This window comes from Notolepis coatsorum (assembly GCF_963971535.1).
Source record: "Notolepis coatsorum genome assembly, chromosome: 19".
In the NCBI taxonomy this organism is placed as follows: Eukaryota; Metazoa; Chordata; class Actinopteri; order Aulopiformes; family Paralepididae; genus Notolepis; species Notolepis coatsorum.
The window spans coordinates 55,378,376-55,404,484 of record NC_140183.1 but is presented as its reverse complement, the minus strand read 5'-3'; the positions used below and the strand labels follow the sequence as shown (position 1 = coordinate 55,404,484).

Sequence of the window (26,109 nt, the reverse complement as noted above, 5' to 3'; positions counted from 1 at the left end):
TCTATCTATCTATCTATCTATCTATCTATCTATCTATCTATCTATCTATCTATCTGTCTTTATTTATTTAAAGGGTTCATTATTTCATACAGAAGTAAGAGTCCTCTACTGAAAACATTCTTAATCAACTAATAGTCTAATAGTATTCTGTCAACTAATTGATTAGTCCATTTCATTTACAAATCTGGATAGTTGTGTGTCCCAAATTATTATGATATGATATACTTTATTGAAACTGCCCCAAGCGGGTTGATGTTGTATCACATGGTATCATGGTAACGTGATGAAACACAATTTTCCCAGATTTGTCCATTAAAATGGAGTCATTGACTAGTCAACAAAATCATTGACTATAGTCAATAAGAATATCTTTGGCAGAGGACAGCCATAGTATAGTGCAATATTTGAACTGATCTCTCACTTCATCCATATACGATTTAAAAACTGTGGGAAATCTCTAATATTGTTTTCACATTTCAGGGGAACAAACACTTACATCAACGCAGTGTTCGAGCTCCTTTCTCTGGCTAATCTACGGTTCCGGACCTTCCCATACCACAACGATATCATCTTCCACCTCAGCCCACACGGCTTTCGCTACCGGAATGCACTCAAGGTGGCTCACAGTCACACGGGTAGGTTCTGACATCACCAGGGTTATCATCCCTGCATGTATGATAATGACATTAATAATGATGTTACCAAATCTCAATTGTACTTAATCATAGGACACTGTGTACATAAACTCCTCAAAAAAGGTCTGGAAACGTTATTTCGGTCTATTATTCCTCCCCTTTAATAATACCAATTGGTATTGTATTTTATATAGTTGGAAAGCCTGATTAGTCACCTTTACAATGAGGTACAACTTCTAAGCATGCATTCCTGGAATCAGCAACACAGCTAACCATGTGTAGCGGCCCAAAAGAATGTGCCAAAATCCCCTGCAATATTCTTCTGTTGGTATTCACTCTTGTTTTGAGTTGCTTGGTGGATTGGATGAATGCACTCTCCCACAGTAATAAGGAAAAACAACACATATTGGCCATTTTTACACTTTATTAATTTTACACCGTCAGAGAACTCAGTAGCGTGTGGAAGATCCATACAGTCACAACAGCTTGGCACCTCCTCCTCACACTGGTCATCAGCCTGGTCACACACTGCTGTGGGATGGCATCCCATTCCTCAACCAGGATTTGCCGCAAGTCAGCCAACATGGTTGCGTTGGTCACTCTAGCACATACCTATTACAGTGGGAGAGTGCAATCATCCAATCCACCAAGCAACTCAAAACGAGAGTGAATACCAACAGAAGAATATTGCATAAATAGTTTTTAGGCCGCTACACACACTGTGCTATGTTGCTTATTCCAGGACTGCACGCTCCTTAAAAGTTGTACCTCGTTGTAAAGGTCATTAATTTAAAAAAAAAATCCATCTTCTCTTAGTGTAGTGCAGGGTACGAAACAGATTTTATGGCTTGTTTTGTTGTGTTTTTATTGTGTTTGTTTTTTATGTGTTTGTTTTTATTGGTATTGTGTTTTTACTGTGTTTTTATGTTTTCCATCGAGGACCACTTTGGAAATAAGTGTTTTAAGTTATGCTTTTTAGTGCAATCCTCTGGAGTGCAGGGTCATGATACTACAATGTTGTGTATGATACTGTGGTTTTCCTAATAAAATCTAATAAAATCAAATCAAATTAGGCTTTCCAACGATATAAAATACAATACCAATTGGTATTATTAAAGGGGAGGAATAATCAAGTTTATATATTTTGAGAGGTGCCTCTAATATTCCAATGTTCTTTGCAGATGAAGTCATACGGAGGAGGAAAGAAGCACTAAAGGATGAGAAGGAGCTCGGCAGGATACAAGCTAAGAGAAACTTGGACTTTCTCGATATCCTTCTTTGTGCAAGAGTATGTCACACATCATCACACCCTCAATACCTTGGTTTAGGTAGAACTCACCATACACTGTTGTCATTTCAATGCTGCTGTTATGCAGCCATTCATCTGGAAAACCCAGATACTCTTGCAGCTAATTGTGTAGTGTGTGTGAGAGAGCTTCCGGGTGCAGTTTACTGACTCAAAGTCGAAGATTATTGGCCGCTGAACCTCTTTCCCTTTCCTGAAATGTCACGGTGAATGCTCTAGAGCGATTTGGTGTTCTGGTAATAAATGGCTCTGAGTAGGTCTACCTACCCACTGCACAAAACCACACCCTGCATTATGCTTTACTGAAAAAGTTGTTAAGTTGAAATGCTTTCCTCATGTGGAAAAGATGTAAACAAATCAGAATCTTACCATGTTTTTATATGTAAAACATATGCCAGTTAATCCACATATATTTTTCTTATATATGACTGGGCTGGGCAATTATTTATAATATATATTTTTTTTTTTATTTGAACACATAGCAGCATGCATTAGATGAAATTAGAAAAGTAGTGATATCTGAAGGTGGAAATGATATGTTTCTTATAATACTTTTCTGTATATAGGCCGCCACAGTACTTTTAGTAGACAGTGGAAACACAGTACCTGCTGTCAGACTCTTGACTCCAAAGAGTCTGTATGTGCGAGACTATGCAACCAAATAAACCTAAACTCTTGAATTCTTGAACTTGGATTTGCTATTGCAAAGTACTATGATGGCATGAACAAAGAGCACATCGGATTCTTTACTATATCATTAGTTGACCTCTTCTATCTTCCTGTCAGGATGAACAGCAGCAGGGTCTGTCAGACGAGGCCCTGCGAGCGGAGGTGGACACCTTCATGTTTGCGGGCCATGACACCACAGCCAGTGGGATCTCCTTTGCCTTCTACGCTCTGGCCTGCAACCCAGAGCACCAGCAGATCTGCAGGGATGAGATCATCGAAGCCCTGGATGGCAAGGACACCATGGCATGGTAGGAACTGTGTTCAGACAGATCACCATGTTGTGGAAGTCAGTGATTCGTGTATGCTCTCTTGTTTGGGTTAGCTAACACATTGGTTCCCAGATATAACCCATGGGCCCTTGAGGGGGTCCCTAGCAAGAAAATTACATTTCACTATTATTTCATTCACTGCAAGTTAGGACAATTAGAGAATGTATATGAATGACTATTACATTTACATTTGTCATTTAGCTGACACTTTTATCCAAAGCGACTTACAAGTTCTGTACCACAAGTCAGCAGGAAGGGTACAACTATTTCAGCTGAGTAACAATGTTCATCAAACAGTGCTGAAACCTGGATGCTGCAGTGTTGAGTGCATAGTACTAAAGACATATAAGTATAGTAGGAAGAGTGCATGAAGGTATAAGTATAAGACAGTAAAAAGGTTAGTGTTCAGCCGGTCAAGGAGTTCACAAAGGTTATTGGCGGTCGGGGACTACGGCTACATTTTCCACTGTGATGGAAAGGTCAGTCAGCGGGGAGGATTTGGCCGGCAGGTGAAGCAATTCTGTTTTGCTTAGGTTCAGTTTGAGGTGGTTGGTCGTCATCCAGGCGGAGATGTCGGACAGACAGGCCGAGATTTTCACTCAGAGACATGGATATCTGAGGGAGGAGAGGAGAGGAAGAGTTGAGTATCATCGGCTTAGCAATAATACAAGAAGGCATGAGACATGATAATGTTACCCAGATATTTGGTGTAGAGGGAGAAGAGAAGGGGTCCAAGGACCGAGACCGATCGTCGAGGTAGGATGTCAGCCATACCAGCGCAGAGCCTGCCACTCCCATTCCTGCGAGGGATGCGGGGAGGATCTGATGGTTGACTGTGTCGAAGGCTGCCGACAAGTCCAGGAGAATCAGGACAGAGAAGAGGCCCTTTGCTTTTGCTAAGTGAAGAGCCTCTGTGACCGCTATGAGGGGCGTCTCTGTGGAGTGACCAGTCCTGAAGCCTGACTGATCCAGGAGGTCATTCTGTAAAAGATAATCAGTAAGTTGGTTGGATACAGCATGTTCAAGTGATTTAGAAAGGAAGGAGAGAAGAGAGACTCTGGCTTGTTTTAGGGAGGTGGGAACCACCGCCGAATTGAGGGAGGAGTTGATGGTTGCCGTTAGGAATGGGAGGATGTCTGGTGCTATGGTCTGGAGGAGTGGGGAGGGTATCGGGTCCAGCTGGCATGTAGTGGGACGGTTCGATGTTACCAGTGTCAAGGCCTCTGCGTCTGTAATGGGAGAGAAAGATGACAGAGTAAAGGATGAGGTTCTCGATTCAGCATTTGGAATGGGCGGGGGTTGGGAGAAGCAGCTGCGGATGCTCTCCACTTTGTACACAAAGTCTTCGTCAGAGAGAGAGGAGGTAGGACATGGTGGCGTGCAGTTTGCGAAGGTTCTTAGCTGAGGCCTCGATCTTATAGGTTTTGGAGAAAGCAAACAAGATGTTGTGATAGGTGGTGATGTCACCAGGTGTGACTTTCTATTAGAGCTGGGCATAGATTAATTTTTTTAATCTAGATTAATCTACCTGCAATCCTGGAATTAATCTAGATTAATCTAGATTAAAATGGCTCAAAAAAAATGTCTGCCGAAGGTGTTCAAAATAGGTGTGTTCTACCCAAATAATGACCAGAGGAGGAGATTTATCCTCTCCTCTTCATCTGAGGAGTCACTAGGTGTTCTATCTCCTTGTTCAACAGCATGAACATGTCTCTTCTTTTTGTAATTTCCAGTGTTTCTTTTAAAACCAGATTTATCGTAATTTTCTGTGCCCTTCCTTTGATGCCATTAACATTGTTACACTGATATTGACAGCTCTCTCCAGTGTCAAATCACTCTCTGTCAGTAGTTTCTTCTGTGAACCTTCATTTCTTAATCCACACACAAACCTGTCTCTCAATGTGTCTTTTAGTGAATCTCTAAATTCACAATGCTGCTGACTGGTTGCTCACACACAGACTGCTGCAGAAGCAGGTTTCTCAACAAATTCAGTGCAAGCTCAGTGTAACAGTTCCATGAATGAATGAAAATGTTATTTAACAGATTGCAGAATGGGTACAATACAGTACGGCTCAATACATACAATTGTTAAGGGGATGCAGACCAGAGAAAGACGTTTGTCTTGTTTACATCAGGGTCCCCCATTTTCATTTATTTGCTCCACATTGTCATTAGCCCCTTTCGTGACTGTGATGCACTGAGTGAATCCACAGTCACTTGCTCCTCAATAGGAAACCAACCTAGATTTACCATGAAGGACTGGTTCTGGCCGAATCGTTCGTTATACAAGAATCACAGAGAAATTACAAAGGTACTCACAGTTGCACGAGGATTTCGGACAGAGATAAGGGATGGTGCGCATGCGCTGTGATCACCCAACGGTGGAAATAATGCCGTTTTGAGCAGTTTATCAAAATTATTTAAAATGTTTATTAGCAACGCAGAGCTTTCAAACCATCCCGTATCTCTGTCCGAAACCCTCGTGCAACTGTGAGCACCTTTGAAACGTCTCTGTGATTCTTGTATAACGAACGGTTCAGCCAGAACCAGTCCTTCATGGTAAATCTAGGTTAGTTTCCTATTGAGGAGCAAGTGACTGTGGATTCACTCCGTGCATCACAGTCACGAAAGGGGCTACATTGTCATCAAACGGTCCAATATTTCCAATAACCCAAGCCATTTCTGTTGTAAACACTCACGATAGTCCAGTCGATCCTTCCTTTAGTGTGTAAAGTGGATTTCCTCCTCTTGTAGATGTTTCCCAGTGCCGCCCGTATCAACGTGAGCTAACATGCTAACTTGCGTCGTTAATAATGTAAACAAAGCTTGCAACGGACTTCTCTTTTCTTGCATTGCGCAGATTCAGACGTCCTCATCGCCGAATTGTGTTATATCCTGAGGACTTCTTAACCTCACCTGTATAACAATGATTACCGGACCACTACTTTAGTTTAACACATTATTCTGACTACAGCTCCGGTAGTGCAATCACTTCCTGGTACCACAGCTGGGAACTACGGCAAGTATTTAAGGACAATACAGACCCAACGTTGAGAAAAAGATTAACGGCGTCAATTATATTATCACGCGATACTAGTCTCGCGATAACGCAGCACGTTAACGCCGTTAACGGCCCAGCTCTACTTTCTATACTTCCTCTCAGCCGCTCTCAGGACCTGTCTTTCTTCTCTCACTGCATCCGACAGCCATGGACTGGGTGGGGAACGGCGGGCAGGCCTCTCGGTGAGGGGACAGAGCTTGTTGAAGGGGGTTGAGAGGGCTGAGAGGAGGGTGGAGGTTGCTGTATCTGTGGGGAAAGCAGAGAAAGTCTCACTCAAAGGTAGAGCGGATAGGATGTCGGAGGAGAGGGTGGAGGGGGATAGGGAGTGTAGGTTGCGTCTGACTGAGACGTTGGGGTGGATGGTTTTGGGTTAAGCATAAGAGTTAGTGAGAAGGATATGAAGAAGTGGTCAGATATATGCAGGGGAGTTACCATGGTGTTAATGATGCTGGAGTTACAGGAGAATATGAGATCCAAGGAGCTGCCTTCTTTGTGAGTGGGAAGCATGACAGTGGGAGTCAGGTCAAAGGATTGTAGGAGAGAGACCACTGTGTCTGACTGAGACGAGTCAGGCAGGTTGAAATCGCCCATTAGAAGGAGGGGAGTGCCATTTTCTGGGAAAGAGCTTAGAAGCATGTCCAGCTTGTCTGGGAAGTGATTGAGGGGACCTGGAGGGTGATAGAGAGTAACAATGGTGAGATTGAATGGATTAGAGACAGATACTGCATGATAATCGAAAGAGGTGAGTGACAGAGCTGGAAGTGATATTGAGTTTGTAGACCATGATGGAGAGGTCAAATACCAGTGCATCCACCAAGTCTGGAAGGTTGTGGTGTGTGAGAGAAGTTATAGTTTGTAGATAAAGCTGCCGGTGTTGTCGAATTATCTGGCGTTATCCAGGTCTCAGTAAGGGCCAGAAGCTGGAGGTTTTGACTATGGGCATAGGCAGTAATGAAGTCTGCTTTCCTGACAGCTGATTTTAAGATTAACTAGCTGGAACTCTGTTCCAGTTTAAAGCAATGTTTCTCAGTAGCTGTCCTTATCATTCAGGCTGTTGTCAGCACAGAATGACTATCCTGATCATAGCTTACACTCTCCCCCAACACAAATCCCCCCCAAATCCCCCATTGAAACAAAGTAAACCAATCTTTGTACGGTAAAGGTGGTGGGAGCACAGCAAAAAGATGATGTCTGGTTTCAAACAGTGCTCCAGCGATCCAGTTTAAACAATGAAGACGAACAACTCTTAACACAGTGATCACAGTGTGTTCGCCCCAAAGGCATATTCATTGTGAGTGTTATCTTTTTTTTAGGGAACACCTCAGTAAAATCCCGTACACCACCATGTGCATAAAGGAATCCCTTCGTCTTTACCCCCCTGTACCCGGAATGTCCCGGAAAATCACCAAACCAATGACCTTCATCGATGGAAGGACTGCACCAGAAGGTACCTTGTGTATTTGTGTCTAACTAGAAAGTAATGAAGTAAGGAAGTGTGTGCGATGAGTTCACCTCCACGTGGACACGACTTATTGGAGTTCTTCTGTCCTAGAATAGCCATTTATATTCAACACAATGCATTTTACAATGGCTCCCTCCGTGACCTTTCCCTCACTACGTACCAGTTGGAAGATTAACTTGTTTGTTTTGTGTCCACTAGAGCTGTCCTCTACGGGTCCTACTAATCACCATAAAGTACCACAAAGATCCACAAAGTACCCCAAAATATACCCCAAAATACCCCAAAGTACCCTAAAAATACCCCAAAGTACCACAAAATACCCCAAAGTACCACAAAATATCCGAAAGTATAACACAAAATACCCCAAAGTATACCCTAAAATACCACAAAGTATCACAAAATACCCCCAAATAACCAATGTACCACAAAATACTGGCTCAGAGGTAGAGCAGGTCAACTAATGATCATAGGTCAATGGTTTGGTCAGTGGTTTGAATCCCAGCTCCTTCTGTTCCTTCTGCCCGAAGTGTCCTTGGGCAAGACACTGAACCCAAAATGTAGTGAAGGAGAGGCAATTATAAAGCTCTTGTGTGCAGGTAGGAAAGCGCTATATATGTGCAGTCCATTTCCCATTCCCAAAGTACCACATAATCAAAACAAATGTTTATTCATAATATTATATTATTATATTAATATTAAATTATAATATATTATAATCTCCAAATGTAATAATAACATCTGTATTGAACACTGAACAAACAGTATAACATGTTTGAACAAATTCCAGTAATGATGGAAGAAAAGAGACAACAGTAGGCTATAATACATGACAACATAACAGGACATTCTAACTGTGTTATTACATTACATTCTATACTTATTATATATAAGAGGGGCATTCTGAACCGTGCTGATATTCATGATATATGAACGGTTAAATCACTTGTAAAAGTATCACTGTGCCGCTGACTGTATTTTAGATTGTTACAATTTAACTGGTATGAGGTTGCTTAGCAATGATAAACATTGGGGCAAACTATTGTGTGATGCAGAAGGCTGAAAGCAGCACATTTGAGTCAACTATTGTTTTCAGACTTTGTTTCAAACACTTTGGGGTATTTTGTGGTACTGTGTGGTATTTTGGGGTATACTTTGGGGTATTTTGGGGCATTTTGGGGTATTTTGGGGTATACTTTGGGGTATTTTGTGGTATTTTGGGGTACTTTGTGGTATTTTGGGGTATACTTTGTGGTATTTTGTGGTACTTTGTGGTATTTTGGGGTATACTTTGTTGTATTTGGTGGTACTTTGGGGTATTTTGGGGTATACTTTGGGGTATCTTGTGGTACTTTGTGGTATTTTGTGGTACTTTGTGGTATTTTGGGGTATTTTGTGGTAATTTGGGGTATTCTTAGGGTACTTTGGGGTACTTTGTGGTTCTTTGTGGTACTTTATGGTGATTAGTAGGACCCTTATCATGAACTGTTGTAGTAAGTAATCAGGAGCAAGTGCTATCATCTGCATTTTACAGGTCCCATAAGTCTTTATTTATTATCATTATTTGATCATAGATTCAAGATTCAAGAGGTTTATTCATCACATACATACACAAGAAGACATATAGTGAAATTAAAGTGGCCATGCCCGTATTCGAAAAAATACAAATAATAATAGAATAGAATAGACATGAGTCACATGAATAGTCACATCATACCTTTCTCCTCAGAATGCATTTAAAATGTATTAATAATATGAAATGATTGACTCATTATATGTTTGCATAGCAGCAGCCTATAATAACACCTAAAAGCAGTGGTCATTCTCACTGTCTGCTTGGCTGGTGATGGTAGATCTCTCCAGCCTGGGAAAAGAGCAAAGTAGATCTCGTACCTGAAAAGGTTGCTCATCCTTGCCCTAGCCTTTGCTTCCCTGCTAGCCCACAGCAGGTAAGCAAAAGGCCATCATCATAGGGCTTAACGCATTGGAAGCTTTGTCTACAATGTCAACATCATTCTCATCATTCTCCCCCCCCCCCCACAGGCTGTGTTGTTGCAACCAATGTGTTTGGGATTCACAGGAACGCATCTGTCTGGGAGAACCCCAATGTAAGCATGCCTACAGTTCATACAATGCTTCCTTGTTGACCAGTGCTCTGTTATGTAATTATACACAACTTTAAATGGACATTTCACTTCAGTAGAACTTGTCAAGTGTCAGCAGTCTTACCTCTATGTAAGTGCATCTACAAGTAAGCTAGCAACTTCTGTCCCTGTCGTCCACCGTCAACACCACCCTCCCTCCCAGGTGTCAGGCTCCGCATTCAATTCCATTCATTTTGGGGCTTAATTAGATGATAGTCTAAATGTCATACTTACTAGCTTACTTGTAGATGACCTTTAATGGGGGTAAGACTACAGAGTTTTGACTACTAAATTGAAATATCCCTTTAAGACTCACTCAAACTGGAATACTATAATTTACAACGGAATGATGTTTCCCCCTTTTTGTTATCCTGCATCGTCAAAGGTGTTTGACCCTCTCCGTTTCCTGCCTGAGAATTCTTCAAACAGGTCTCCTCATGCTTTTGTGCCGTTCTCAGCCGGTCCCAGGTCTGTCCGCACACCAACACATAGTTCCTCACAATACACATGTCATTGCTAAAAGTGATTAAAAGTGCAGGTCAGTATAAAACAGTGCATAGACAGGTATAAAAAGTTTAAAAGATATCAATATATATATAAAGAAATAAATCCAACATCATGAAAATAACATATCAATGTGAATATGAATATAGAGGGATGATTATTGCACAGATATGTGAGATTATTACTGCTGGTGTTTAGAGTTATTACGTTCTGATTACCTGGGGATAAAAGTATTTTAAACATTGATATGATCAAACAATAATAATAATGATAATAATATATCTTTTCTTTCTCTTTTTTTCATGAATAAATAAATAAAATTACTTATGGGACCTTTAAATTGCTGATGATAGCACTTTCTCCTGATTACTTTTTAACGGTTAATAATTAATTAACCCCATTTATAAAGTTCTGAGTATCTGGGGAGAAAAGTATTTTAAACATTGATATAATCAAACAACAATAAAAATACCGTTAAAATGCAGATGATAGCACTTGCTCCTGATTACTTCTTAACAGTATAGCATTCAAATAAATGTTTGGCTATTTTGCTTTAAAATCCAAGATTAAGAAAGAAGACAAAGTCCTCATTTGTCAAGATGCTTATTTGAGAAGAACAACACAAAATAATCAATATATTGCAGTAATTCTCTCTTATTTCAGAGGCAAAAATTATAATATTCCGGTTGTTACTCCTCCAGAGGTCAAAAAGTGCATAGGTTTTTATGAATTAATGACTGAATAACAGCATCTGCCTTTGAGACCTTACTATTCCGTCTTGGGTCAGGGTGTGACCGATCTAAAAACACAAAAACACCACCCAATATACGTTGGTAGTCATTGAGGTCTGGAAGGGCTACTATGAAACTGGTCATGTAATTTGGCCCATATATACAGTACATGAACTAAGGCCACCCTGGGGCCATAGAGGTTATCTGTTACTATTACATACCTTCATTTGGGGTCAGCTATAGTCTGCAGTGGGATGAATGGAATACTCTTTCTAATCAATTGATTGATTGATTGATTGATTGATTGATTGATTGATTGATTGATTGATTGATTGAAAAGTTTATTAACAGATTGCAGAATGGGTACAGTACAGTACAGCTCAATACAATTGTTAAGGAGATGCAGACCAGAGAAAGACTTTCGCCTTGTTTACATCAGGGTCCCCCATTTTCAATTCATCATAACATATATGACACACACGACATACAGATAGACAGTACTGCTACATCTATACATTTATGACATACCAGATTTGCAAATACGGTACTGTTTGTGATACAAAAAGTGTCCAGAAAAAGAGTGTATATACATTTGACGTAGAAACTGTACATTGGAGGAGGTTGGGTAGGTGGGGTGGGGTGGGGTTGGGGGGGGGCTGTACATTGGAGGTGGGGGGGGGTTGGGTAGGGGGTGGGTGGGGGACACTGTACACTGGAATACTGACAAAGCCATACTTGGTAATTTACTGTACAACTGGGTTAGGACATTTGTAGGGGCCAGTTTCGAATTGCAGTCTCCCGTAAGTGTTCTTTGAGAGTGTTTTTGAAAGTGGGTAGTGATTCACATTCCTTTACAGCTTTGGGTAGGGCGTTCCACATTGATGTGGCATAATTACGAAACGTGTTTAGTCCCTTGTTTGAGCCGAATCTGTGTTTAACATGATTTGTGGAGCTCCCTCTGGTGTTGTGATCCTGGTATTCACTGACCTTTGGGAAGTATTTTGACATGTACATGGGTACCTTGGTCGTGTAGTGTATCTTGTAGACCAGGCCCATTGCAAGTTGCTGTACTCTGTTGTCTACTCTAAGCCATCCTAGGTTGTCAAAGTGGGCAGGGGTGAGGTGGGTTCTAGGAGTCAGGTCAAGCAGTAGTCTGACTAGTTTGTTTTAAGATGTTTGTAATTTGGTTTTTAGTGCCTTTGAGGTGCTTTGGTACCATGAGGTGCAAGCATAGTCATAGTACCCTTGAATGAGTGCTCCTGCCAGAGTCTTCAGGGTATTCTTGTTTACCAGAGAGGAGATCCGGTACAAGAATCGAGTTCGTTGGTTGACTTTTTTTATTACATTGGATGCCATTTTGTCACAGGAAAGATTAGCCTCAATGTAGCAGGGTGGATTATCCCTGCTTCGTGGGAACGGTTGCTGGCAGTCACGAGGTAGCTGGACACAGTAGAACTCTGTCTGACTGCACCCTCGTCTTTGGGCCTGGGGCGTCGACTGGAGGCTGGTAGTGTGAGTGGATGGGGCCCGGGATTTACCAACCTGGTCTGGTACTCTGGTCTTCCTTCCCTGCAGCAGGGCGGTCAGCAGTACTCCCCAACACGCTCCCACTCCCCCCAGTTGCTCCTTAAACCCTCCCACACCTCGTGACTGAATTGTAATCAAATACTCTGAGTTCCCCCTGCAAGCAGTACCCTCCCTCAATGACCCTAGAAACCTTACAATGAAGAGGGAACGGTGGAATAGGAAAGGGTTAATTATATTAACATTACCCACACCAAAAGGATTGTCAACCGGCCCATGGATAGACACACACACCAAATCTCCCATCCGATTCTTTAATGTTATGTACTGGTCAGTTACAATGATCTACTACTAGTGGCCAATTGGACGGAAGTCCCACTATAGTACCGTTGGTAACTCCATACCTCCTAAACACGTATATTATGCACCCACCTCTGGGTTAATATCAGGGATAATATACTTCACTGTGTTTGACTCATCACCCACGTCTGGGTAGTTCACCCTGTATAATACCTCAAAAGGCTTTAATTATACGGCCAGAATAATACCTCTCTAGGCTTTATTTATAATACACCAGTCTGTAACTTCCCCACAGGGAAAGAGTTAATTGGATGGGAAAATATTATTAAACACACATGTTATCACGCTCAAAGGAAAGGAACGAAAAAACAAAAGTGTGGGCCCACTAATACCTTGCAAAAAGCCCTATTCTAATGCCGGCATATATAGTCTGGGGTACCCCTTAGACACTGGTTGTTAGCGTTCACTTCGCCCGCAGGCCGCAGCACACTGTGTAACGTGCAATAGATCCTGGGCACCGAAGCCCTAATGTTACTCTACCAAAATGGCGGCCGCGCCGCTCCACCACCGTCCTGGTGGCAAGATGGCGTCGAACGCTCTCGTCGCAGGTGCTAGCAGGCGGAGCTGGGCAGAGAGGCAGTGCTGGCTGAGAGTGTGTGCTGGGCGATGACGACCTCTGCTGGACGGGACGACTCCCGTGCTGGCTGCTCACAGCCGGTGCAGAGCTGATGCAGAACGCCGGTGAAGACAGCTGCTGACGGCTGGAGCAGACTGTTTGTAGGTCCACGCACACGTATCTGGGCTCGCACTCTATACCGACACAGTAACTGCTATAACCCGACTACTAAGGACTCAGATATGTTATTAGCCGCACGCTACTTATACTACTGTAACCCGATAATGTTAGTACCTTGTTCTGTACCGTTTGCTCACACACTATCGCTGGTACTCCTAGGATGTCACGTCAACTAGCAAGTACTTCCTATCACCCGTCGCTATCCCACGGGGCTCTCCAGCTTCACTTCTTCAACGGGGCTATTCCAAAGCACACGCCCGTTGTGGCTGCGACCGTTCACGGTCAAGTCCAAAGCCAAAGAGGTTCTCTTTCCGTCTTCCGCTCCCATATATCACGTTCCATCTCTCTCCAACACTCTCTGTCAGACACCGCCCCCTGCTGGTCCCGCCTACTAGTCACACAGGGAAGGATGTTGATTATGGTCCAGCGATACTGTGTATGGTCCATACTTCAGTCGATAGAAGGAAGAGAAACTCATATCATTGCTCGTGGGAATATCAATGATGTCTTTGTGTACAAAGGGGATATAAAACACAAGTCAGCAGTTCTGAATAATAGACAATATTTTCAGACTGCTACATCTAGGATGGAACCCAGGTAGGTAATTTCATCTTTCCTTGTGACAATATTGTCACCCACTGTAACTGAGAAGCCGTCGGTCTTGCTGAGTTTGTTATTTGAACCGAAGAGAATGGACTCTGTTTTGCCCATGTGTAATGATAGTTTGTTGTCGGCGAGCCATATGCAGATTTTGCCTAGTTCCGAGCTGAGGGTTTTTTCAACCTGTAACTTGTTCTTGTCAGAGACCAGCAGGGCTGAGTCGTCCGCAAACAGGAACAAGTTGCAGTCACAAGCTGACGACATGTCATTTGCATAAATTAGGAACAGTAGCGGTCCTAGTATGCTTCCTTGTGGAACACGAACAGCTCACTGGGAGGGGGGGGGATAGGGTAGCTGAGAGGGGGGGGATAGGGTCAAGACAGCTGTGCCCTGCGTCCTATCCCCATTTCTTGAACAATAAATGTGTCCTGTCCAGGCCAGGCTTTCTTTAGTTTTGTATGTTTGCTTGATCGTAGATGAGTTTCCTGCAAAAACATGATATCAGAGCCTAAATCTCTTAGTTACAACAAGATTGTTAATAGTGACAAGGCATTCTTTTGTTTACAGTGGGGATTTGCTGCCCTCTAGTGTCTAGTATTTTTTTGTTTAGAGTGCTCAATCACCATAGTTCACACTAGAGTACAGTTTGGAGTATATTATCTGCATACTGTATCCCTGACATAATCCCACCAGGGTCGTGGGAAATGTATAGAAAACACAGAGACAGTACCGCTTGTGGTCAGTAGCTGCTTTCTGAGTTAGAAAGGCAAGAAGACCACAACAAGAAGATTCAAGATTCAAGGGGTTTATTCATCACATACATATAAGACATATAATGAAATGAAGGTGGCCATGCCTGCTTCGATTGTGCAAAAAATACAAATAATAATAGAATAGATAATAAAATAGACATGATAAAAGTACTAAGATAAAATACAATGCTAAGCTTAGGTAATGAGTCCTATGTACACTACTATACAATATACAGTTTGTGTGTGTGTGTGTGTGTGTGTGTGTGTGTGTGTGTGTGTGTGTGTGTGTGTGTGTGTGTGTGTGTGTGTGTGTGTGTGTGTGTGTGTGTGTGTGTGTGTGTGTGTGTGTGTGTGTGTGTGTGTGTGTGTGTGTGTGTGTGTGTGTGTGTGTTCATGTGTGCTTGTGTGTGGAGAGATCAGTGTTCAATGTTCTGATGGCCTGGGCAATAAGCTGAGCCTGAGTCTCTCTGTTCTTTCTGTGTGTATGCGAAGGCGCTTGCCTGACCTCAGCAGCTTGAACAGGCTATTGTTGGGGTGGTGAGGGTCCTTCATTATTCTGCAGGCTATGGATTTGCACCTCCTGTTGTATAAGTCCTGCAGTGGTGGTAGTGCAATACCCGTAGTAGTACGCTCTGCTGAGCACACCACTCTCTGTAGTAGAGCCTTCCTGTCCTGGGCAGTGCAGTTTCCAAACCAGGCAGTGATGTTCCCAGTCAGGATGCTCTCTACAGCCCCGGAATAGAAGGAGTGGAGTATCTTCCCCGATACTCTGTACTTCCTTACTTGTCTCAGGTGATAGAAGCGCTGCTTTGCCTTTTTTTACTACAGTGTCTATGTGTGTTGTCCATGTCAGGTCCTCTGTGATGTGGACTCCCAGGTACTTAAAACTGCTCACCCTGTCCACGATAGCCCCATTAATCCACAGTGACGTGTGTGTCCCCTGCTGTGTTCTCCTAAAATCCACGATCAGCTCCTTGGTCTTACCAATGTTCAGGAGTAGGCTGTTATCCCGGCACCAGCGTGCCAGGACATCAACCTCCTCATCGTTGTTAGAGATCAGCCCCACCACCACCGTGTCGCCAGACTCGCCACTTCATTGTTTATAATGTCACTGTCATGTTATCCGGACCTTGTTCCTGCAGTGGCACACCTCTCTGAAGAAATGCACATGTGGGGAACTATTTGTGTGTTCGGCCGGTCTTTGTCATTTCATAAAGTAGAACATTTCAGAGTTTACCAGGAAACAGCAGCCAAAGTTTTATGAGTTTAAATGAGTTGTGATGTATCTGTGACCTATCACCTTTCATGGTGCAAACATGCACATGAAGTATCATGATATAATAATAATACATTTAATTTATAAGGCGCCTTTCAGGACACTCAAGGTCGCCGTACAACAATTAAAAACAGTTCATTTACAATCGCAATAAAAAAAATTATAAAATCAGACATAGGCCTGCCTAAACAGGTGGATTTTGAGGTGGGTTTTAAATGGGATAATGGAGTCAATATCATCAAAAATATGATGTTGACATACTGGGATTCCTAAGAGTTGATCAAATCACCTGCATCAAGAAATGTTGAATAATCTGGCTGAATCTGCTGCCTTGGATCCGTTTGGTCCTGACTTTCTGACCTAACACACCTGAACGCCATCACCTCGTAATTGCCATTGATTAACAGATTGCAGAATGGGTACAATACAGTACGGCTCAATACACACAATAAGACCAGATGCATTGCAGACCAGAGAAAGGCTTTCGTCTTGTTTACATCAGGGTCCCCCATTTTCAATTCATAACATTTATGACATAGCCTACACGACATACAAATATACAGTACTGTTTATTTAGAGACAGACAGTTTCTAAAAGAGAATATATACATTTGAGGGGGAGGAAACTGTACATTGGGGGGGTTGGACATTTACCAGGGCCAGTTTTAAAATTGTGGCCTCCGGTAGGTACTTTTTTAGAGCAGTTTTGAAGGTGGGTAGGGATTCACATTATTTTACGGCTGTGGGTAGGGCGTTCCACATTGTTGTGGCATAATTGATAAACGTGTTTACTCCCTTGTTTGAGCCGAATCTGGGTTGGACATGATTTGTGGAACTCCCTCTGGTGTTGTAGTCGTGGTATTTACTGACCTAAAAATGCCAGTTGGTCACATTTACGACTTGACAGGGACCAACCAAGCACACCATGAGTCTATCTAGGAGGGATATACAGAAAGACAGAATTTCAACTGCCGTTTGTGAATGGACAATAACGTACCTTCCTCTTCTCTCACAGGAACTGCATAGGTCAGACCTTTGCCATGAATGAGCTGAAGGTTGTGGTGGCGCAGACACTAAGGAGGTATCACCTGATTGAGGACCCAACTACCAAACCAAAGTTGGTTACTATGATAGTGCTTCGCTCGCTCAACGGCATCCACATCAAACTCAAGCCTGTGGAACTGGAACCTTAAAAGGGAGAAATGTAGGGAATTTCACCTCAAAGGGGAAAGTTATCAGACAATCTGTGCATTTTGATCAGGGACATATTTGTGGAAGTTGAATATTTGAAGATGCAAAAATGCCAGTAGCTTACATTGACACAAAAATGAATAGATGAGAATCAATAATGTTCCATTCATGTCATGATTTCGAATGGAATAGTCTTTTTTGTAGAATAAGTTGCTTTATTACTTTTGTAGAATAAGTTGCTTTAACAAATGTGTATATATATCATTTTTAGTGCTGTCAGGATTTGTAATTAATCTAATTAATCGTATTTTAATCGCATAACCATTTTAGGCCTGATATTCTATATTCTATAATCATATTTCAAATTGCATGTGTCCGGATGGCAGAATTCAGTACTGTATCTACAAAACCTTCTGTTTAATCATCTTCCTTTTATTCATTTGCTTAGATTTTTCAGGTCTGGTCAATTTTAGCATGGTGTTATTCACAGTCAAAGATAATAAAAAAAAAATTATTGATATTCTCATTTGGTTCATTACAATTTACTCACGCCTAGTAACAGACACAGTATTTCTGACACTGGGAATACATTCCCTGAGATCCATAGATGTCCCTAGAATCAGATACCAAGAACATGCAAATGGAAAATGGATGAGATAAAAAAATATATATATATTTAAAAAAAAAAATCTTTTTTTCATAAATTTTCATAACGCGATAATTTGCTGGGTAATTCATCTAATTAACGCGATAAACTGACAGCCCTAATAATTCCATATTATTGATCAGACACTCACACTTACATTGTCAGATACTTATGTATAACATGTAACAAATAAAATCTGTTATTAAATTATTTCTGTCTAAAGGCATAGATATAGGAACAAATAGAGTATTGGAAGAACAATGTATGGGAATTACAGGCAGGAAAGGCATTGTCTCTGCAATGTATAGGCTATCATGTTCAACCACCCCTGACAGCAATACCCAAACTAAAATCCAATGGGAGCGAGACATGGGTATATTATACCCATAACTGAAACACAATCGGAAGCAGCCGACGGGCCCGGTACAGGGCCGAGATTCATATCGCACCATACATTTATCAATACAGAACATATTAATTAATGTCGCGTTTTTTTCTTCTTCAAATGTAGCCAAGAGTAAAGACCCTAACCCTGTCAAAACAGCAGTCAAAGTGTATATTTTCAGCACTGTTTGTTTACTAATGATTTTAAGTGTTATTAGTGAAATATGATTGCATCGAGTTGGTAAAAGGCGGAGGACTTGGCGCAACCTAACTTGAGTGTAGTCTTTTGAGAGAAGAGACCCAGGGCTTTCGATGGGCTTTTGAATTTCATAAAACTACACTTCCCAGCTCAGGCCAGGTTTTTGCTGCCCTGTCAGGGGTGCCTGGTGGTACTAAATCCAGATTGAACTCTGCCATTGGAAATAATTGATTGATTGATTGAAAACTTAATTAACAGATTGCCGAATGGGTACAATACAGTATGGCTCAATACACACAATTGTTAAGGGAATGCAGACCAGAGAAAGACTTTCGTCTTGTTTACATCAGGGTCCCCCATTTTCAATTTATCATGACATTTATGACATACACGCAGAGTCGGCGCTAGAACCAATCTAACGGGAGGCATAGGGTAACAACGGGGGGGCATAAATTCCCATTCAATAACACAAACAGTGACATAAAATATAGGCTTCAGAAAATGAATTTCCCGCAAACCAACACACAAATTTCAAAACATGAGTGCACATAAGAGATAAGACAGTCTCTCTCTCTCTCTCTAACACAAACACACTCACGCACACACACACTGAGTAGCATTGAGTAGCACTGAATTTCATTGTATACTTGTATGCCGTGACAAATAAAACTCTTGACTTGACTTGACTTGACTAGCCTACTGTGCACCGTGCGTGTCAGAGCATCGGCGAAACGAAACCACAAGTGACAAGCCTACGGATATTTAAGTAGGTACAGTATAACTATCACCATTGCCATCAATAAATATATGACCACAGTCAGTGCAGCCAGGTTTCCAATAGCGCTACAAACCCCGATCTCAAAACAAAACGTGCGCACAGTGGTATCTCTTGCTCTCTCTCACTCTCACACACACACACACACACACACACTGTCACTGCAGCATTACGTCACGGTGACCAAATGCGTCCACATTTTTATAGGATTCTATCACATTTTCATAACAATAGCGAATATAACTTACCCTGCACCGTTTTCATTGAGGTTTCTTACAAATTAACAATGTTTTATTTGTCCTTTATATGCGGATAACATTAAAATCTTAAATTGTACCATTATGTTCCCCTTTAGACAACAAACATAATGCTAATGATGCACTTTTGTTAAGATAATTAGGTGACCATTCTCGGTCACTATATTCAGGTCGCATTAATAGTTTAACGCTGTTCAGATCACGTTTTCCTAATCCGGTGCTGACCTGTGAACTAGGTGATAAATGTCTTGGGATTTGTAGTCATTTTGTAGTCATAACATTTTCACCTTTTAAACCAATGCTGCCATCTACTGAAAGTGTTGTGTAAGTTGATTAGGAGAGGCTACCCGCACACTTGTAAACACCGTCGCCCAAAACACATTCTAGAGATTCCCACTTTTTACTGGTACATACGTTCATATCTAATAGTAGATGCGAATAAGTATAATTTCACTTCACCTAGCTGTCGACATGAAATTCCCAAATGCTGACAGTAAAAAAAGCCTAGATGTCGCGCAAAATGGGGCGTGACCGAATTTGGTCTACAGACAAAGAGAGTGACCGAGATTGGTCTACGTTACGTTACGTCAAACACTATACACAAATTAGGCGAAACTGCAAATGATTAGGCCTATACAGTATATACCAAGAATAACTTCAGGCTGGCTTATGTAAATTATACATTATGACTTACCATCAGAAGAGTTGAAGGCGGCGAGTGGCACTGAACCTCCTCAGGATGGTGTCCTTCCACTCAGTTGTACATTTTCGCGTGATGTCTTTCTCAAACTCCAGCTGAACCAATTGGGCCTTTCGTTTGTGGAGCATTGTCCATCTATGGTCCGAAAAAACTTTCTGTAACGTTGAGAACGAGTTCTCGCACATTGCTGTGGAGGCGCCAAAGGTTAATGCGTGCTTGAACGCAGTCAGTGGGGAGACCGGGGCACAGTGGATCAGAAATCTTATATTTCAGCTTTTTTCCTGGCTTGATGACAGCATGGTTCTGGTCTATTGTGGAATTGATAGCAGAATATGTTCTCTATAAAACATGTCTATCATATCCTGCCAACTGCCAAATATGAGATGCTGAGATGGGGTTGAATGTAAAAATATATTTGATCCACTGTGCCCCAGTAACGGGGTACAGTGGATCGCTACCTGGGGCACTGTGAATCAGTCCAGATATGGTACATTATTTTTTCACAAACGGCATCTTTATTGTGTGAACGAAGCAAAACTTTCATGTACAAATAAGACATGTCAACAATAGACATATCAACCACACCAACAGTTGAAAATACTGAAACAATATGAAATGTTTTGCTATACTAGTAGCCTATGTAAAACCCAGCGTAGTGCTTGGAACTTTCGCACACGCATCTGACACATCCTGTACATTTGGGAAAATTAATGTGAATGATACATCATGGTCTCTGACTTCTGTCTGTCCAGGTTTACTGATGTACAAAGGACCCCTCCTGGCTACATTCCTATCTGTGAACAAGATAATCACGGCAACACCTAACATTGTATTATTTTCATGGTTATAATAAAAAAAAATGCATCGCAAACTAAACGCACAACAGTGCTTCAACATATTATTCAATATTGAAAACCATCAGTTGCAGATGCTGAATTGTTTTACAATACCTAGTGCAGCATATTTGAATACAAGGAGAAATTGACTGGAAATATCATATGGCGTGCAACACGTGCTGTCCCACCCCACCATGTTGAATGGGGTTGGGCAGCTTTGCTACAACATCTTCAAACAAAACTTCTGATATGTCATCGATATTTGGGAAAATGAACATGGTTTCTCACGTCGCATAAACTTCACTTCAAATGTGGTTTCATCAGCATGCACAATGTGGCTTTGGACCTGCCCTACATACATTGCATTGGTTTTCTTTGTTGCAAACTTTGTCAACACAAAATCTGTTGCATTCAGAGCATTGCAATCCGGCAATTCTAAATCCTCTAGTTGGCCATCATCAAGGTCATCATAATCTGATGCGTCATCACAAAGTCTTCTCGCATCAGCATCCGCGTCAGAGTTTGACGTGTCTCCCTCCATATCATCATCGAATTGCAGCTTCCGCTCCTTCTTTTTAGCTACTTTTGGCTTTTTAGACTGTTGACTGCCTTGTTTATTCTTCTTCCTTTTGCTCTGCTCGTTGGCTGCCCTGATTTGTTCTTTGATTGGAGTGTCTGTCAGAACAAGGGTTTTTCCCTTATTTTTTCCACCTTTGTTTTTGCGTGGTGGTGCCTTTGTAAAAGGGCTGATTTCTTCTGGTGTGATGATAGGCCTACGCAATTCTGTTGAAGTTGAACCAACTGCTTCGAGTGCCTTTGAAGATGTTGCGGTGTCATCTGGGGCTTCATGTGAAATTTCTGGTGCAGGTCGATGAAGTTCTTTGGCTGGTTGTGGAGGTTCTGGATCTGGGTCTGAAAGCTCTGGTGCTCTCTGTGGAGGCTGTTCAGCTGGATGAGGTGGTTCTGGGACTTTAGCAATTGGCTCTGCAGATTCTACTGCAACAGGTCGATCTGTTACATATGAACTGAGGAAATCATCATCGCTGAAGATATTGGGGTTGAATGGATAGATGCCAGATACTCAAAAACCGGATGTGATATTCTTTGGAGTGAAGGCTAACGGGTAAGCATTGCCCACTATCTGAGCGATATCATGGATTGTGATAGCTTGACCGGGGTGGTTGAGCATGAAAGCATTTGCTGCCTGGTTGAAGAATGCCTTGAAGGGTCCGTACACAGATCGATCCAATGGTTGCATTTTGTGGCTGCAGTGTGGTGGCAGAGTTAGCATAACCACACCGTTGTCCTTGGCAAGATCAATGGTTTCAATCGATAGATGGGTGTCATGGTTATCCAGTATTAGCAAAACTGGACGCTCCTTGGAACACTTGGTTGACTGGATGAAGTGTCGCATGAATGCTGTGAAGTTCTCAGTAGTCATCCATCCTGTATTATGGGCAGCTCCAACAGTCCCTGGTGGAGCACCATGGATCATTGCATCTTTGAAATGCACTCGGGGGAATACCATAAATGGAGCAAAGGAATTTCCAGCAGCATTTATTGTACCAAGCATTGTTACCAAAGTACCTCGCTCTCCTGAGGTAATCTTCCCAACTTGCTTCTCATTTTTGCAGGCGATCACTTTTGTGTTGCCAACTTTCTGGACGGTCATGCATCCAGTTTCATCTGTATTGTATATGTCATTTGGGCCGAACTTATGTCTCTTCATAAGCTTCTCCAAGTTGTCAAAGAAATCTTTCACATTCTTTTTGTTAAAACTTGTTGCCCGTGATAAACTGGTAGCCTCAGGACGACGTAGCGAAAGGTTCGGGAAGCGCTTCATGTACCCTGAAAACCAATCTTCGCCAGCCAAACGATTTGTACTCCAGGATTCTGGGAATGTTTTTCCATTTCTAGCAGCAAATTCATACACCAGCACACAAACTTGTTTTCGCGTCAGTCCATACTGAATTTTTGATGCTTTGATCAGATAATCCTGCAGAAGTGTCTCTTCGGCATGCGTCAAAACCTGGCGGCAATTGTACTTTGGTGAGTATGCCATTGAATCTTTGCTTTCAGCATCTCGTGCTTTTTCCACGTATCTACGTAGAGTTGAGAACTTTATATCGTCTGTTTTACAAACATTGCGAATACTTTGTCCCGTGTCAAGTACTTTCTTGACGGCCTCTTTCATTTTTTCATTGTCGGTATTCCCAATTTTTCTGGAGTCCAGTTTTCTGTTGCGTACCATTTTTCTGAAACCAGACAAAGCACGCAATAGTATGGCAGAGAATTTATATATATACTATATACTATAACTATATACTATATATATATATATATATATATATATATATATATATATATATATATATATATATATATATATATATATATATATATATATATATATATATATATATATATATATATATATATAGTTATATTTGGAATAAAAAATAGTTAAATTGAGGAGTTAATATTGCCGTTAGTCAACAAACAAAGCGACCTCCTTTTACCGGGGCACAGTGAATCACTTGAAAAATTGATCCACTGTGCCCCGATTCACTGTGCCCCGCATGCACTATGTGCAATCATGTGAAATGTTTTCAATCAAGGCCATTAGCAGCAGAGAGGACACATGCTCATAAAACTTCATTAAATATCCCTCAAATTACCAACATGTGCTTGGTTTCTTATTCCTGGATGATCTATACTAAATCACAAAAACAAAAGAAACCCGAAATTTTACATTTGATGGTACAAAACAGGGATTACCTTTCAATTCTTCACAAAGGTGTGTTGCCTGGAAATTAAGCAAGTTTTTAGCTATGGATTAACCAGAGGCACACACTGATGACATCATCAAGGCGTTCCTGTGTACAAGTTTCTATAAATAGCCACTGATTCACTGTGCCCCTTGAGCCACTGTGCCCCGGTCTCCCTACACTGGGCATTGCCACGAAAGATTTGTGGTAGTGTGACAAAATGTACTTTGTGGTCCAGATCCCCTCCTCGATTGGCTGTGATTCCTTTTCCGTCTTGAAAAACTCTTTTGCTCTTTTCAAACTGCCTGGCGATCGTGACAGGTCCATGATATGCTTCACAGCTGTAGCATCTAGAAATGTATCACTTTTTGGATTGAGTGCAGCAAGTGCCCTAGCCAGTTGAGTGTTGCGTTCACTAAATCTCTGATCCATTTCTCCAACAACTGACTCAATAATGCTGTAGTACAGTCTCTTGAGTTCTGTTTTGCAGTCAGCATTCCTCTGTCCTGTAGTTCCCTCAACCACATACCCATCCATATTCGTGTTTGTTGTGTATTTTCATTTCAGAGTTTCTGTTTGTCTCAGTGATGCACTGGTAGCTGTGGCCATGTCCCACACCATGTCAAACTCCTTGTTACGTTCCAGCATGTGGCTGTTGTATGTTGTTTGTACTTTTGTGTCTCCCCCCTTTCTCTCTCTCTCACTCTCACTCTCTCACTCACTCCACCTGCTACTCTGATCCAGGTTCCTGTCATTCATCAGGACACTAATTGGAAACCAGCCAGTCATCTCAGCCATCAAGCAAATCACCAGTTGGCCAATCAGAAGCCCTCCTGTTTTAAAAACCCATGTGGCACTTCCTGTTGGCAGCCTTGCCTTTCCCTTCCTTTTTGTTTCTGGTTTTGCTGTTGGTTAAATGTTATGTGACTTAGTTAGCCAACTCTGTACAAGTGTGTGTGTGTGTGTTGGGAATTGGAGCAGGTAAGGGGCCCAACACAATTGGTGCTACACGTAGTGGTATTATTGTCTAGACACACTAGGTCATGGGTCGGCAACCTGCGGCTCCGGAGCCGCATGCAGCTCTTTAGCCAATCAGCTGCGGCTCCCTGGCCCAAAAAGAGTTTTTATTTTTTGCCTCTTTTTTTTTGTTCTCTTATTTTGGAGATCGATGTCATACTGTGACACTGAAATGAACAAAGATTTCATCAACTAAAATATTTAGTCAACAAAAATATTTCATCAACTAAAATATACAGTACGTCACACCCGACGCCTCTCCCTGCCGTCTGCAAGTGGCTAATCTTGAGTTTCCGACCCCCCAGTAAGCTAACCATGGATGAATCCAAAAAAAGGAAAGTCTGAGGAAAATAGAGGGTTTAATTCAGCGTGGACAGATTAATTTGCTTTCACGACTAACGATGCAGGCTTACCTGATATGTGGTGCGAAATTTGCGAACAACGAAAAATTTACTTTTGATTTTATAGATTTTCCACAAATAAGGGAAGGACTCAAATAGAGCTACATAGTTCAGGGTTTTATAAGTAGGTCTACAGATGCCAGTGTTTTTTCTCCTTTTCTGTGTTTTATTTTAAAGTAGGTCTACACATGGTAGTCTTTTTTCAAAGTGGACTACTTTTTTTTTTATAAATGTTCCACAAATAAGGGAAGGACTCAAATAGACCTGAATAGTTCAGGGTTTTATTTCAAAGTCGGTCTACAGACACCAGTGTTTTGTCTCCTCTTCTGTGTTTTATTTAAAAATAGGTCTACACAGCCAGTATTTTTTCAATCAACATTTTTCTTTTTGTTGCTTTATAATTCCATTAATGCAACAAACTGTGTGCTATACGTATAAAGTATAATAAATCGCAAATTACTTTGAGTATGCAATTGTCAGGCGTTTTATGCTAAATGTGGGGTATGCTTGGGGATATATAAAACGTTATACACTGTGTTATCTTCATTTTAAGGGTAAATAGGTTGTGCGGCTCCCTGAGCATTTTATTTTGTGGGAGGGGGGAAAAGTGGCTCTTTTGATAGTAAAGGTTGCTGACCCCTGCACTAGGTGATGCCACTCATTGTATGTTTTGGACATATGTTTGGTTAGGTAGTGTATAGGCAGTGAGGAGTCGTTTTTATTTGACCTTTGTGTTTGTGTATAGGTAGACAAGATATTCCTTACTAAGTTAGTTGTGTTTTGTTTTACTTAGTTTGTTCCTTTGGCATCATTTATGCTCCTTTTCCCTTCCCCCTTGGTTGTGTGTCTC

At 41.6% G+C, this 26,109-nt stretch overlaps 1 protein-coding gene across 1 annotated transcript in view; it reads left to right on the top strand.

Annotated features, from left to right (window-relative positions):
* Window positions 1-18,500, top strand: part of LOC311246504 (cytochrome P450 4B1-like) — a gene marked incomplete at its 5' end in the record, with an annotated part of 30,371 nt that extends 11,871 nt beyond the window's left edge. Inside the window, 7 exons of the mRNA XM_084336654.1 lie at window positions 481-635; window positions 1,817-1,923; window positions 2,728-2,918; window positions 7,314-7,447; window positions 9,503-9,567; window positions 9,989-10,071; window positions 17,101-18,500. Of these exons, the coding sequence (XP_084192780.1) occupies window positions 481-635; window positions 1,817-1,923; window positions 2,728-2,918; window positions 7,314-7,447; window positions 9,503-9,567; window positions 9,989-10,071; window positions 17,101-17,278 (913 nt within the window). The 3' untranslated portion in view covers window positions 17,279-18,500. The remainder of the gene's footprint in view (window positions 1-480; window positions 636-1,816; window positions 1,924-2,727; window positions 2,919-7,313; window positions 7,448-9,502; window positions 9,568-9,988; window positions 10,072-17,100) is intronic.
* Between the last annotated feature and the right edge of the window lie 7,609 nt (window positions 18,501-26,109).